Below are 17,070 nucleotides of genomic sequence, written 5' to 3' on the forward strand. Positions count from 1 at the left end.
CCTTGAACACTTACAATGACAGACAGCTCATTATTCATGAAGAGTTCATTTACACTTCTAACCATTTTCTTTAGTAGTGTGCCCAAAACTCTCCCCGCATAACTGTATTTCAAATTCTTAAAATCCATGAACATGTACAATGCAATCAGCCTACTACCACACCAAATAAGTCTTCTCTCAAATTGTTCTTCACTCACTCTCTGTCTATGCTTTCCTAGGATAAAGGTTGCCCTTCACTGTGAACAATAGCATCTCTCTTCTTTGTGGGAAGACTTATGAATAGAAAAGTAGGGAATCCACATCTGAAATTTTTCTTTATGTCCTGAATGACCTCTCTGTGCTTCAGTTTCTTCTTGGAGAATGAGGACAAGCTACAGGGTCTTCTATGATATTGTCCAATTCAACCTCCTACACTATATTAAATAATTAACCACCATTGGAATTTAACCACATTTACTGCAGGCAGAGTATTATATCGGTGGCAGGAAAAGCAATGTACAAAGGAGAAAGATTTATTTGAACCTATCTAGTTGTAAAAGAATGGAATCAAAAAAATTCAAAATACAAAACAAAAGCTTAAAGCCAATTTCATGTATAAATGACTTATCAATGTCAAATGTTGAAAAAAGATTCAAAATATGGGGGAAATACTTTACCTGATGTTCAGCAGTTTCAGTGCATTCAGCAGCACTCCCCGTTTTACATCGTAGTCTATTTTCTGATCAGTTCCAAAGCTTGGAGCTCGATTAATCTGAAATTTACCAAAAGACAATGAGGAAAGGCAAAATGCTTTTTAATCTAATGGGATCTCCAGTCCTTACAAGGGCTCTAGAGAATCTCAAAGCTCTGTGCGGTGCGAGGCCCGGCTACTGCTGCCCCATATCTGCTGCCCATCACCAGTCCCTGCAGCCCTCAGACCAAGACTTCTCAGAGACCATCTTCTGGCACTCTCTCCAAACCACTACCTCATACCTTCGAGATTTTAAGATTAAGAAAGCTAAAGGTGACTTATTTTGACAAAAAGTTGGAAGAACAATTAAAGTGCTATTCACGTTACCAACACAGCAACAATTATATACATGGACGGCATGTAGAAAATATCAGTGCCCGCTTTTCACTGCTTCATATATTCCTATGAGTTCATCTCCTTCTGCTTAAAAAATAAATTTTGTTTCTTTCTACCTGGCTCAAACAAGAATTTATCAATTTCCATTTCAAAAAGGTATTGACTGAACAACTCAGAAGTTAAGCTTAAAGGTAGCTGCAGGCCAACCTCTGTGGGCTTTCTTAATAGTGTAAAGAGTAATGGAGAGAAATAAGCCATTTGGGTCTATCCTACTTTGTGTCATCATCTCCAGGAATTCATCTAGGTGGAAAACAAGAAGCAACTTTATATACCTTAAAATCCATCATACAATAGTCTATCACTTCAAGAACAGGTGCTTCTTTGTTTTTATTAATGTTGTGAAAATTAACTAGTGTAGCATGTGTTTTAGAAAATTGCTTAAATCAGGTGGTTAGAACATTGCTGAGTTCAAAACTACAGGTTTGTTTCTACAACACCAACTAATCCCTGAGGCTATCTCAACAAAAATATCTTCTGCTAGTTGTAACTGTACAAATCCATCGACACAAAGACAAAATCTCTCAGTTCCCCCAGCCTCTATCCTACCTTCTTCAGCCTTAAAATCTCTGTCCAAATGTTCCTTCTGAAAAGACTTTCAAAAAACTCTCTGATATACACATTAACAAAGAGACATTAATCACTCTATTGCTTATGCTATTTTCTTGTTTTCCTATCAATTCTTACAACTACTACACATCTGAGTCTCCACTAGACCAAGTATTCTGTCTAGTTCTTGTATCTCCACCACCTAGCACAATGACTACAACTTAATAGGCCTTTATAATTTACAAGGACTTACAACATTGGCAGTCCATTCATACTCCACAATTTTCCACTCTAAAAAAGTTTTCAATGCTTGAAATTTTCTTCAGTTTTGCCAGTACTGATGGATATCTGAAATTATTCTAGTTAGCTAAAATTTGGCACTTTCTTGACGTACCTTCTACTTTATTCCACTTGGTGGCGCCAAAAGGCTTGTAACAATATACTACCAGAACCACTGCAATTTCAGCAGAGAACAATACACAAAGCAAGACCTAAAAAGGTTAACTATTTTAAAATCCTAAATGCCCACTATACACAGTTTTTGATTACTGTGGAGTTTTTAATGGCTCATTGATCTGGAAACAATGAAAGAGAAGATAAAGAATAAAGCAGCATGTTATTTTGAGCCTTTAAAAAATAGAATTAAATTATTGTCAACTATGGTTTAGCAAATTAATGAAAAATTTCAGTAAGTCAAATGCCTTTTTTTAAAGGTACCAACAATATTTATAAAGTCATTATTCTCTGCAATTCTTTCAGTTCTTTCTCATGCAAATACCTTCACTGCTTGTTTATCCATCAAGAATTTTAAAAACAAGTAGCAGAGGCAGGAAAAGCACAGTTAAGAACAGGAAAGGGCTACTATAGACAAAGAAGCAAATCTAAAGATGAAAATATCAGCCTTTAGTAAGATTAAGGGCCCAGGCAATGGAAGAAGCAATGGGTTAGCAAAGTCCTCGGATCTATTTCTAAAGACCCAGGCTACATCAAATATGAACAGCCAGTTGAGAACCATTATTTGCTTGGAAATGTAACACATATTATTTGTTCATAGTAGATGGACACTCTATCAATCTCTCTCCATTAAATGAGAAAGTGTTCATTCCTTAATGTTACAAATATAACTTCCAACTTCTAAATCACTAACAAAAAAAGAGATAATCAATTTAAAATGAAAGTAGTGGTAGATTATATCTTCTATAGTAAAACATTCCTTATCATGTAATTTAGTAAACATTGTTTAGATATTTGCTACTTTCCTGGTAGTGGCCTAAATAATATTTTAATAGCCCAGAGAAAAAAACTAGGATCCAAGATCCGAGAGCCTACAGAGAACTGCTGGATGGGGCACTGCTGGACAACATGACTTCTAAGGTCCCATATGGTGATTAAGTATGACTGGCAGGAAATGCAAATATCTCCAACAGAGATCATCTTTATTTTCTCACTTATATTTTCTCACTTTTCAAATACTGTTAGGTGACCTTTTATAATCACAGAAAAATAATGACAACTCTGACCTTACCAGAGCTGGGCAGCAAAACCCAAAGGTATACAGCTGACCAGCTATACATACAGAAGGGGAGCCCCAGGCATTAAGGAGAACTCATATCTGCTGGGGTGCTGAGTTCTAAATAATGAATAATGAACCAACTGGAGCCTCTGTCTTTCCTCTTGGAACATAGGGTGCTGAAGAGAAGGCATCCACGCTGAGAAAGGGAATGTCTAGAGCTCATGAGGTGGTAATTCTATAAGGTTGAGAAAACAGAACACTTAACTCAGTAACAGGAGAGCCACCCTTATATTAAAAAACCTCTGATCTAAAACTCACTCAGTGAATGCTAATCTGGAACAGCAATATCAAAATACATATGAATTCATTCCTAGAAGTTCTGGTCCCCTAATTTTCATTCTCTTCCTCCCACACACTCCAGGCCTCCTCCCAGTCGGCTAAGGGGAACAACTATGTCAAGTACACATATAAAACACATTCGTCTCAATACACAAGAACTGTGATGACCTCTTTTTCTTTTTAAAGACCACCTTACCTCCAGAAGCCACGGCTTTAGTTTTCTATCCAATAAAATGTCAAATCCCAGAACTTCGAAACACACACTTTCACTTCCTGGAGGCTGGCCAGGTCTGCACATTCGATAGGCGTGTAGGACATGAGGTTCTGCTACAATCAATGTCTTTACCACCAGGTCCTATAGAGATTGTGACAAAAGGGGTGAAATGCCTGATTTCTCTGTAGCCCATTTACATGTGAACAAACATGACGTGGGCCTCCTAACTGGCTTTCTGGCCAGAAGGAAAGGGCTCTATACTATCCAGCCCCTGCCACTGTTGACCTAATTTCCTTCATCCTTTCCCTTTCCTGCACCGTACTTTCTTTGGGTTTTTCAAGTCAGTGGCGCTTCCTCTGACCATAGGTCCTCAGCACTGGCTATTCCTTCATCCTGGAACACTCCCCTAAGTCTGACCCTGTGATATTCAGTGAGGCCTTCACTGGCCCCATTTGAAAGTAACTACCAACCATTCCTACAGCATCACACAGCATATAAACTGGGTTTTTTTTAAATCAGAGCATAGTTCTTTTCTGTCTTATTTAATAACAGCCCCATTCCCAGTGCATCACACTTAGTAGATGCTTAAAAACATCTGTGAATAGGGGCTGGGGATTTAGTTCAGTGGTTCTGCCACCTTCCTTGCAAGCACAAGGTCCAGAGTTCATTCCCTGGTACCAAAAAAAAAATCTGTGAACAAATAAGTAAAAGTTAATCAATGTTCTTTCTATTTATTAAATATGTAAGAGTTCGATTGTGTGCTCACCCCATACGAAAGGGAAAGGGGATGACCAGAAAGAAAATTTCCGAGGAGAGTACTTTTATTCTGCAAACACTATGAACCTCTTCTTAGACCAAGGTTGAAAGGATTAGAGAGACAGAATCTACAAGAGTTGAGTTTCACCACTACAGTGGAGATTTTGTAATTCATAAGATTTATCTGAGAAAATACTTCTAATTAAAGAATTTACTATCAATACTTTCTTTTTCTAAATATTGAACTTTGAAAGTGTTAATATGAAAGTTGGAATAAGTTTTCCAAATCCACCGTGAAACTGACTGCAGAGAACGCATTGTGTCCTAACTCCTGAAGCTCCTGAACAAGTCACTGCTTTTTTGCTTTATTTTTAGGGGCACCTGTTCGTGGTACATAATGCTTACACTCCTCACAGGGAGCCAGTACGTGTACGTGCGCCCACGGGTCTCCATGTCCTTCCCCAGCCTTCTTGCCCCCTTCCCTCGATCTCTTGGCCTTCTTTCTTTTTGCAAAAGATCTATCTCCCTGCTGCTATTAACATTTTCTGTGAAAAAACATACACGGTTACTAGGATAAGTGACGGACACTATTTTAAAAAGTTGTTTTATTGAAGTTTGAGAACAAGCAATGACTTATGAAAAATCCAGCAATCTCATGTTCTTCACTTAAAACACAGTATATATTAGCTGCCTAACTTCTGCCCTACAAGCACAAGCAGTAGACGAAGGCAAAAAAGAACTTGACTCTCAAGTCAGACTCTGGGTTTGTTCTTGGCTTTGCTACTTGACACCTGGGTAGCCTCAAATCAGGTTGCTTAAACTTTGAATCTCATTTTTCCCAAATGTAAACTGCAAAAGGTTGGCGTAAGGACAAAACGGGATTCCATGTAGCATGATGCCTATATTAAAGTTTCAATACATGTTAGCTACTTAACGATTATTGTTAAACTGCCATTTTTCTAGAACTCCACTTGGTAAGTTAGGTCAGACACAAATATTACACTACCTGGGGAAGTAGTGTTTATCACATAGGACAGAGAAGGAGGATAGTCATTAGTTTCACTGTCACCCAGAACCACAGTCCACTTCAGATCTGGGGATAAATATCAGACATGCCACAAAAGGTTGTGAAAAAACAAAAGGAAGTTATGTTTTAGATCTCAAAGGGTGTAAGATGAGAGATAAAAAGCCACTTCACATAAATCTATGGAAATATCTTTGAAACAACTTAAGAGTGGAAAAAAACCCTCTGACCAATAAAAGTATCTCTGTGAAACAACATAGGCCAGATAGGGTAACAGTGAATATCACTGAGTTACAAATTTATGTTCTTGCTACACAGAAAAAAACAACACACTTTTAGAGAGTAAGGGCAAAACTACAAATAGATGTGAAAGTTAGAACCAATATAACCAAACACAAATGAAATTCTCCTACTGCCTTTCAGCATTTCCAACATAGTGTTCTTGCTTTGAAATATCATTTATAGTTGTGTCTTTTAAGTACGTAAACAGTATTCAGTAGGAATGGCTTTATGAGTCATCCTAGTCATTTTTATTTCCATGCCCAAACTTTCTATGGATTTCTTTTTCATTGTTGACACAAAGCACACAACTCTGTTCTTCACAGGGCGGTTAATGAATATATATATATATATATATATATATATATATATATATATTCTATATTCACTATATTCTATCTTATATATATATATTCCATCTATATATATATTCCATCTTCTGTATATATTCACCATATATATATTCACCATATATATATTCACCATATATATACTCACCATATATATATATATATATACACACACACACACACACACACACACATACAGAAGATGGTTATTTTTTAGAGAAATTACCCAAAAAAAGATAACTGAAAAAAGTTTTAAGTTAAATTCATAGAATTTGTAAACTAAAGCATTAAAACAAAAATTTGTTAGGTAATTGCTTTCACTGCTTCTCTTGTAATTCTTTTTATTTTATTCCATTGATTCACCTTAAAAATATTCCTGCATTAAGTATACCAATTCTTATTAAAGCAAACATTCAGATAATTTCATAATTGTAGACAAATTGATAAGATAATTGCAATACAGTACTTGGAAAAGTTAACTGAATATTTCACTGTCATTTATGGATTTTTTTGGGGGGGGGGGTGGTACCAGGGATCAAACTCAGGTCCTTGCGCTTGCTAGGCAGGTGGCAAACCACTCAGCTAAATTCCCAGCCCATGGATTATTAATATATATTCTAACTAACATAGTCAAGAATGATGCAAAGCTCACCTATTTACAGACTAGAGCACGAAATGTGTCATTACTTAATAGGCCCACTCTGACTATTTTTAGGTTACATCTAAAAATTATGCTTTAGGCTGTAACAGAAAAGTTAATTTCTATACCTTCATATTATTGTTAGTCTGGCTTCTACACCTCTTAATTCCCCTGTGAGGAGAAAGTAACATCCAAACCAATGTCTTTGAGGGTAATAAGGCTGATTTTTCACTCCAGCTGAGTCTCTACACATTCTTCCCTAAACAGCCCAATGGCTTCCACATTTCACAAAGAATAAAACACACATGGACAAAGAGGCAAAAACAGAATGCCAGAGGGTATATTAAACTTCCTTGGTACAACTGAGTTAATCTAAGGACTTACTCCTTGAATCACCTAGTTATCATTAGGTAGAACTTTTCATCAATAAGTTACTGTCCAAAAATAACAAATCTCACCATGCTTAGTGGATGCTTCTGACCCACTAAGACAGTAAACTGCCATTTTTAGAATAGTCTTTGGAACTGCCTCGATAAGTTAAATAAACATGCATTTGTGTAATCAAATTTCCCATTTAGAATATTTAGTCTCTCTGGAAGATATAATAGAAGAGTAACAAATTTGTAGGCATCTGGCCATATCCAGATGGCAGAATTTTATATTTTTTAAAATTCACTGTAAATCACTAATATGTTCTGTTAACAAATTAACAGAATGAGCCACACGGAACCCAAGGTAACCGACAGGCTGGTTCTGATTAGTAGCTACCCCACTTGGAACTCTCATCCTCTTCCCAAGGTTTCCAGCTCTTCTGTCTTTCACTAAATCACTCCTAGATGTTCCTTACTTCTCTGACCCTAAAGACATTTGGATTTACAGCCTATGCTATGAAAAGGTAGATGATCAACCAATAAGACAATCAACCAGTGAATAAATATAATGATACTGACTTTTCTTTCTGATTCTCTTGATGAGAGAAAACCAAGTCCAACCAACTCTGAACCTTCACAGCCATCTTCCAAGATTTATTTAAACAATATCTTATATGTTGCTAAAAGAAAGCTAAATTGAATTGTATAACCTAATCATATTAAGAATTTTCAACGGACATAACCATCTAAATTTAAATACTATTTTACTACTTCTGCTAGGACTGATACAAGATCTACTTTGCCAAGGTTATCTTTACACCTAGTTTCGCTTTCATTATCATCCTTTGGAATTTCAGCCTTGACATGGCTTTGTCAACTGCATGCTTGACCATTTTCCTGAGGCAGCATTTCAAGTTCAACATATCTACAGTGGAACTCAGCATCACAGACTCAGGTACTTTAAAAACCTCAAATCAAGTGTCAACATTTCCAGGAAGATTCTTTTAGCCATTTCATTTGAAGCTACTATATGTGGTCTTCCTCTACACCCCACAGAACCCAATTCTTGCCTCTGCTGATGCATTTGCTACACTGCATTTTATAGAAATTCATGTGCATGTTTTCTTACCAGATGATAAGTGTTTTGAGGACTGGAGTTGTGTCTTCTAGATATTTAATTTATCAACCAGAGACAGGCTCATGATATGTATTAAATAAATGAACAATGAGTAAGTGAATAAAACATTTTTTAACTTCAAAATCAAGTTCTACATCTTAAAATAAATTCCTTCCTATTCTATTTCAGACAATGCCACATTCATTCTACCTTCCATTCTTCCTTGAACTTCAGGAGAACCTCTGAAATTCTCCACCCTGGACATTTAATCTCAGCATTTACCGTACTGTCACCTCATTCACCGTGATCCAATTCAGACCATTCTTTTCACTTCAGCTACTTATAAGAGCCTCCCACATGTCCTCTCTACCTACTCTCAGTCTTTGCTTTAATGTATCCTACTCATATTCTCAAATTTGTCTTTTAAATACATGAGGGTGGGTATTTTTTTGGTCATATGTCTTTCTTCCATTAAAAACTGCACAAATCCCCACTGTTTTATCTCCACAAATTTCTTCAGCATTAATAAGTCCTCACAAATCTGTGACCACTTGAGCCACCTACCAAGATTCTCATACTCTCATGCCTTCAGGTGGGCTTCCATCTTCACCTAAAATTCCTCTCTCCCTAGCAGCGAAATCCTTTTCATCAAGGTCAATCACAAAGACCTCTTCCTTCATGAAAATGTTCTTTATCTGCCCAAGTGAATGTAATCTGTTCTTTATTTAAAATACTTGACGGCATTTTAAATTGACACTAAGAAAAGACAGTTACAATTGTGGAATGGGATAATCTTACTGAAATATCACTCCAAAACTTAGCAACATCGTGTTGATTTTCTTGTAAAAATTCAGTGAACCATTTAATAGAGCGTTTGCTGCCTTTGTCTTCAGTTTCATCCCGTTCAAAACGCTCATTATGCTTATTCACAGAGTAGTTCGTCAGATGCATGTATAACTGGGTCTGCAACAAGCAAGAACCAAAGTAGTTACCACCTATGAGATTCTACAGCTTTATGGGCCCACAGAAAAGAAGGCATTCCAAGACTAACAAGTTTAAAGTTGAAACAATACAAATGAACAACCTCATGGTTAGTTAATTTTCAAGTAAAATGGAATGACAGATTTTCCTTGAAAGACCTGAGAATGTAATCATCTACAGAATCACTTTAAATATCATTCACAATATTATCTACCATTAAAAATATTAAACAAATATGAATATAGAAAGTAATTAAAATACAAAGTTCCATATTGCTAAGGAAGAAAAATGCTCCAAATTTATTTTTATTTGTTTTTAACATTTTGGGCCCTTACAGTATACACTCAAATTTGTTTGAGAAAAGGAATTTTCTGAAAAAGGCTTCCACATCTTTTAAAAGAAAAGTAAAAATATGAAAGCCCTAGTATACAGCACAGACTGAGAGGCAGGACTGCCAGACTCACCCCTCTATGTGGCACTGGCTGGGAGGCCACTGTATTCCACGGACACCCAGAGAGGGAATGCCACACATAATGCTGTAGAGATGTCTGAATGATTAACAGGAAATGCACCATGCTCCATACCAGGGTTTCTTACAATTAATTGGTCTCTTTTATTCTTTTTTTTCTTTTCTAGTTTTCTGAGAAGGGTCTTGTTAAGTAGCTCAGACTGGCCTTCAACTCACTATGTAGCCCACGCTGGCCTATAACTCACGGCCATTCTCCTGCCTCAGCCTCCTTAGTGCTAAGATTATAGGGACATATCACCATGCCCTGCTCTGATCTCTTTATTCTTAAATGTGTTGATATGGTTTTCCTTAAATAAACTTGAAAATAATCCAAAATTTAAATTTCTCATGTCATTTAATACACATTGAATGGTTCCTTATCAAGCTAACACAAATATTCCTCAAATTTTATCTTTAATTCCAACTTTCCTCATTATCCTTCTCCCAAAGATTACTTTGGATAAAACTATTGCATTAGAATGAATACATATTTCATCCACCTGATTATTATTTTGATTTCTTAATAATAACTGCAGTCATGTTTTACTTTATTTTTGCTACAGTTCCTTAGATCTGCTGTAATAAAATTTTAAAAGTAAATAGAAATGAAGGCTTAGTTACACGTTGAAAAGTCCATGTGGTTATCACTAATTAAGAATGTATGTATTTACTAAATGATATTTAAGGAGCAAGTATAGATGTGAAGGAAGTTATTAACCACATAACCACTTGAAAGGGGTGAAAATAATAAAACTCATACCCTATTCTGCCTGTCAGTATATAGGTTCAACATAATGAATTAGCATAGACAGAAATTTTTAGGGATTGGCCAACCACTATACGGCAGCAAAAAAAACACACAAAAAAACCATTCATTACATTTCAGCCTTTGAAACTCTGTCTTATTATCTCTGTAATTTAAGAATATTTAATTCTCACAGAAATGCACCACTCATTACAAAATATTTTTTTCTAAAAATCGGAAATACAAAGAAAAAATCATGTAGTATTCCGCCACTTAAAATTGACCAGTGAAAGCATTTTGTTTTGTTATGGTTTTTTTCAAGTCTTTTTTTCTTAAACTTATCTTTTATATAATTGTAAATAGGGAGGGGTGGAGCAATGGAAGGGAGGGAAGGGAAATGGGAAAAAACAAGAACTACAATATATCACGTACAGGTACAAATACCCAATGATAAATGTGATCATAACGCATACCTAAAATGTACCAATAAACTTAATGAATAAAAAACAAAGCTAGATGTTTATTTGCCAAAAGCATCTGGCAAAATAATACATAGGTCACATTTCTCTTCTCCCTGTCTCTCATTATGATTTCCTAATCCAGTGTATTTAAAGCAAAGGATATAAAAATACCTTAGTACATAAGAATGAAGCACTTTACCATCTAAAAGGACTTCCAAGTCTTCCTCTCTCCAAAAGTATCAAAAGATCACTACCTCCTTACATATATGTAATCTAATTTTAAAACTCCAATTATTTTAATCATAATCTATGAGATGATAATTCTCAAATTATATTATCACTCAGATCTCTTCGCTGAACTTCAAGCCCATGCTGTATATCCAAATGCCTACAGAATCAGTCTGTTGATGGTCACACAAGCATTTAAATGGAACATATCAGCTTCTTACAAAACCTTTAATGGCACCTGTGTTCCATTCTCACTGACAAATACCCTACAACCCCAGGGCTTGGAACAAACATTTGAGTTTTTGCCTTGATTTTCCTTTCTCTTCTCATTCCACAAATCCAACCTGTCATCATATTTTATGAATGCTACCTCAGATACAGTTCGAATGCACATCTGTCCTGTAAGCCCAGCCCTACTGCTATTATTCCAAGTTACAATTCCTCTCATATGTGGTCAGATTAAAATATGATTTTTGTCTCTTTGACTCTAGCCTGCCTTATCCTTCTCCACTGCCTTCTCGCATTCCCCATACTGTAGACCAATCGACCTTTTTGTAAACAAAAATTTCATTGCTTCTTTCATTGCTTCATCTTAACTTCCAAAACCCTACACATGGCCTAGAAAGTTCTGAAAGATCAGGTTCCTAGGACTCTCTTTCTTCACCTAAACGGACATTCCTTCTTAGTCTGTACGTTAGCCGATGCGAACCTGTCCAGATGGTCCAGTCTCTTTTACCTCTAAGCCACTCTCTTGCCTGGAGCTTCATCCAACTGCACCCTACTCTACCCAAATCAGGCTGGCTCCACGCTACTGAGACTTTAGTTTACAACCTCCCTCACTATCCTTTACCTTTAGCTGGGTGAGGGGCCCCTGCTATGCACTGCCATAGTACCTCAATTTCCCGGACCATCAAACTTACTATCAGGTATTATAATTGCTTATTTTATTTTCTGCCTCCCCTCTAGAATGTTGCTTCTCTGAAGGCCAGCACTATATCTGCCTTGGTCACTGTTTTTCCAAAACCAGCACAATGCCTAGAATGTAGTAGAGTTCAAACATTATTTGGCGACTGGCTACATCCACACCTTGTGACCTTTAAGGAGATGTTTCTTTCTGTTAACATCCTTTCCTATCAAAACTTTGACAGTTCCTTCATGTTTCCTTTGTCAAATTTACAGCATTTTCAGTTTATTGAACATAGCAACATTTATGATCAGCCACTATAATTTTGAAAACATGACCAATCTTAATGCAAGTAATTGTGTACATGATAATTGAGAACAACAACCAGGCCTCTGACAAACTGAGAAACATAAATTGTGATTTTTATTATAGTTACTAGATCCCAAAATAGCATTAGATGTTAACTAAATTTTAAAGTACAGATCATATATCACAATTCAACTTATATAAACTGTAAGTTACAGTTTGTGGTTTTTATAATAAATTAGTAATGGTTTTTATGAATGTCTTGTAGTAGCAAAAAGGAAATCTTAATGGAAAAATGACTCAAAATGCTCCAGTTAATATTTTTTTAAATGCATATGACTAATTCATGTTTCAACTTCACATTTGGTCAGTGTAAATTTGCAATCTTTTGTGCTATAAAAATTAAAGACTACTTGGTAAATTTCACACTTTTTTGGTTTCATAAGCTACATGTTCACATACCCTCGCTCTTCTATACAAAACCCACTGAAAATCCAGCCCCTCCATGAGGAGCTGAACACTTAACTATTGCTGAACTACGCTCCATTAGCACTAGTACTCGTACTCGATGGTACGTTACTTTTATTTCTATCACAGTCCTTTCTGTATAAGGCCAAGACACACAAATGTGCGCTGGGAAATCTAGCCTTGTTTTTGCAGTAATCAGAGGTACCTTTTCCTAATTAGCCTGCCTACATCAAGACCCACTTTCGCTAATTTTCACAAAGTTTCCTATATGTTAGAAGCCGTCTTGTTTATGCATATGATTCTTCTACACCATAAAAATCTGAGAGGAGGAACTTTGATTCAGAACATCTTTATACATAATAGATGCTTTAAGAGTAGATGTTGAACAAATGAATGAAACAAATTCTTTCTGGTGTCACTTACCAAATTAGACTCATTAGGTGGAATGTACTTCTCTGTTCCCATTCGCACAAGTCCATCATGGTAAAGAAATATTTTTAGTGGATCACAGGATGTTACCAGAATATAAATTCGTAAATCAAACTTGTAACCTTCCATTAGGAAAGGCTTTTCAATATATTCTTGAACAATCAAATGATCCTGAGATGGAAGTTTATCCCCATTTCTTATCAATGAAATCCTAAGTGTAAAGAAAAAAACAAAAAGAATAATTCGATCTAGAGGCAAGATGTTCAAAAAGTTATCTATGTACTCACTAAAGAGGAAAACAGTGCAATCAGAAGCTCCAACATCAATCCCTCCACAAAAGCGATGAATAGCAAAAAAAAAAAAAATCAACTTTTTGGAATCATATAAATAGCTAAAAGTTTGCAATATCCAGAAAATAATTAATCAAGAAAAAAACAGCTGGATGTACAAAAAAAAAAAAAAAAACCCTCTGGCATTTTAAGTTACTCTCATTCCACCACTAAATTCCATTTCAGCAGAGGCCTTAAACAACAGCCCACATTCCCAGCAAAAGTGCTATACCAGTTCCTGCATCCACGGAATGGGCTTTACTCTTGTGTTTATTTTGACCTGCCTGGGACTGGCTTGCTTTTATCTTGTGTAACTTGTAACTACTAGTACTAAGGTACCTACCCTGAGGAACAACTGTTGAAAACATTTAAAGCAAATATCCCTGCTGGCTAGGCCAAAAGATAACACTCAGTAGCAAACAAGAGAATAACTAAAAAAACTAAGCAAATGCTAGGAGATGAAATTCTTTGAATCTTTGTAAAGCTCTAACTATTCCTTTGGAGTTAGAAGACAATGCATATGTCCAAGCTCGATGCATTAAGATCTGAGAAGGCCCTAAGCTCTCATCTCTGGCTAACCATGAAACTCTACCTAAGCAGAACTGAAGGCGAAGGCAGAGTTGTAAACTGCCTGTTTGAGTACTGAAGGTGAGTGTGAACCAGCATTCACCAGTTACTTCCTATACTGTCATCAAAAGCAACTGGAAGATTAAGCTGGAAGGTTATTACTTATGTATGATTCAACAATAAAAATAAACATGTAAATATAAACATTAATATTAAATTTAACAAATAGATTAAAATGTAAAATTCAATTATCCTCCTCCTCAAATTTTCTTTTTATACTAACATATAAGAAGTTAATAGCCAACACTCAGGAGGCTGGTGCAGGAGGACCGCCGCAAGTTCAAGGCCAGCCTAGGCTACACAGTGAGTTTGAGCCCAGCCTGAACTATAAAGCAAGACTCTGTCTCCAAAAAGAAAGTCAACATTGAACAAGTAATATAAAATCACACACTTGTTTATTTTTAAATTACCAAACCACATTTTAAAATAGTATTTGATTGAATTCTTATGCTTAAAAGTTAAAGCAAATTTCTTGAACAATAATTTAATCTGGTAGCTACCATTTCAAGTATTTTTAATCCCACAGAAATTTTCAAGTATTCTTTTATCACATAGGCTTCAAATTAAAAAATTAAAATGGTTCAAGTATATTTTATTAAAAACAGCCTTAGCATATTTTCTTTGAAAATGTGCATTGCAGAAAACTCAACATAAGTAAGCAAAAGCAAACAAGAAGTTTAGGTTTGCATGTTCTATTCTCAGCCAACACTTTTAGTTCTTGGCATTCTACCTTAAGATGTGTTCTACTTTATTTTAAATCCAATTACCATGGCTACAAAAAGAAAAATAAGTATAAAGCAAAGAACATACATATTTTGCTTTAAGAATTTGGGCTATAAAAAGAGTAACTCCCTTTTCCATTTCTTTCTCCAGGTTAATTAATTTAGCTCTACTATAGTAATTTACTTCATTCTCCAAACATATTCAAATTATTATAAATGTTTATGAAGAAATTAAAAAGTTTTTCTCTTATGTTTCTATCTATTAAAGTCTCACAATTTGTTGATTTAATTTTTAAATTGAATTACTGAAGCCTGTGAGACATGCTAGAAGAACAAGGCTCATTAAAGATTTAGTCCCAAACAAGTAAGAGTAAGAAACTCATTATTTTTTCATAATGGCACTCGACCTGTATAATTATGCACATTTATTCTTTTTCTTCCATCTTTAAATCTTTTATATATTTCAAGAAAAAATAAACCTACCCATGTCCCATTGCACCATTAGCTGGTTTTACTATAAAGGTTTTCTGCTTCCGCTTTTTCTTCAGTTCCTTCACATAGTTCTGAAATTGAGTGTATTCAGAAGGGAAGATCCATGTTCGAGGAACAAAGGTGTAATCCAGAGGACGCGACTTGATCATTCTGTAAAGCAGAGACAATCTGAAAAATAATTTCTATTCAAACTTTATAAATTTTATTTCCTTGAGCTAGTGATACTACAAAGACTTAAAAAAACTCCTTCCATTCCTTCATTTATTGATCCAGTCAATATTGTCTATTTGCTAATAGACCCTGCCTAAGCACCTACTATGTACTAGACACTGGACACATGGATACATCAGTGGAAAAAATCAGACAAAAATCTCTGCCCTGTTAAGTACTAATTTAAGTATTACTACATTGCAAAGATCGGGCTGCATGCTGTGCTGAACACTGGTGATATTAAAATAAATTAGTGTGGTCTCTGACCCTGATGAATTTACAAATAGGCCATTAATTACAAACCAATGTTATAAATACACTGACAGCAGGTAAGACAAGGTAATATGTAGGAGTCATTAAATCAGTCTCATGTGCGGGGTTAGCGAGTAGAGTATGTTTCAAGGCCAACTGCCATTCATATTCTCTCTTTAAACATGATTTTTGGGTTTACTGGGTCATCCATTCAGAGCAGCCTGTGATCCTTTTTTATGCCACTGACTTTGAAAATGTAACTGTTTTTCTAAGAAAACTACATGACAGCTTATGATAGTGTACACAGGTTTTATATATGAACTACTATACAGATAATTATATAGCTACAATGCATGCAGTGATGTTTCTGTATTTGCTATAAATTAGGCTGCCTATTTGACACATAATTTATAGATAATACTCACTATAAAATGTTTATTTTTGATTAATCCCAAGTGTTATTTTGTAATACTGATTCCCTCCAAAATAAAGAAATTATGAAAAAAGTCAAAATCATGCCTATTATGAAAAATCTGATTGTTTAAAAAGAAGTTTTTCTAAATATGTGTAAATCTTTTATAGATAAGCAGATGTTGTCCCCAAACAAGACTGGTAAAAGTTAAAAATGGAATCATAGTGTACACTATGCACAGAAGTAGAGCCTAATTTCCAAGACTAGTTTGTACGGCTTGGATTATGTACCTGGAAAGTCATAGTTTCATATTTTATGTGCTCTTTCACCAGAATCATTTAAAAATTTATGCTACCAATATGAGATGGAAAATAATTACCAACTTCTTTCTAATCCATTTAAAGCCTACAAACTAATATTAAGTGGTTTGAAAATCACAAACCAAAAAAAAAAAAAATTGAAAGGAAACAATAACAGTGCTAATGCTGTTTTTGCTTCCAACACCTTGAAAAATATTTACTACATATCTAACAATGATATAAAATTAGATCACATTACAGCTTTAATCAAAAAAATACATTTTAAAACTAACCACGTGACATTTAAAAATGGTCTCATAGGGCCGGGGATTTAGCTCAGTGGTTTGGCCACCTGCTGTGCAAGCACAAGGACCCAAGTTCAATCCCAGGTACCAAAAAAACAAATAAAAATGGTCTCATGC

At 35.3% G+C, this 17,070-nt stretch overlaps 1 protein-coding gene across 4 annotated transcripts in view; it reads right to left on the minus strand.

The window, feature by feature from the left end:
* Nucleotides 1-17,070, minus strand: part of Ttll7 (tubulin tyrosine ligase like 7) — a 160,276-nt gene that overhangs the window by 66,729 nt on the left and 76,477 nt on the right. For all 4 annotated transcript variants that reach the window (XR_001183229.3, XM_013070924.3, XM_004841381.4 and 1 more), the window contains exons 6-10: nt 15,467-15,625; nt 13,300-13,516; nt 9,074-9,238; nt 3,721-3,879; nt 657-751 (exon numbers count right to left, since the gene is read on the minus strand). Coding sequence is in view for 3 of the 4 variants with exons in the window: in XM_013070924.3 (XP_012926378.2) it covers nt 657-751; nt 3,721-3,879; nt 9,074-9,238; nt 13,300-13,516; nt 15,467-15,625 (795 nt within the window). In the remaining variant the exon portion in view is untranslated. The remainder of the gene's footprint in view (nt 1-656; nt 752-3,720; nt 3,880-9,073; nt 9,239-13,299; nt 13,517-15,466; nt 15,626-17,070) is intronic.

This window comes from Heterocephalus glaber, unplaced genomic scaffold (genome assembly GCF_053883595.1).
Source record: "Heterocephalus glaber isolate CG9 unplaced genomic scaffold, H.glaber_assembly_v1.0 deba00001442, whole genome shotgun sequence".
Taxonomy (NCBI): domain Eukaryota; kingdom Metazoa; phylum Chordata; class Mammalia; order Rodentia; family Bathyergidae; genus Heterocephalus; species Heterocephalus glaber.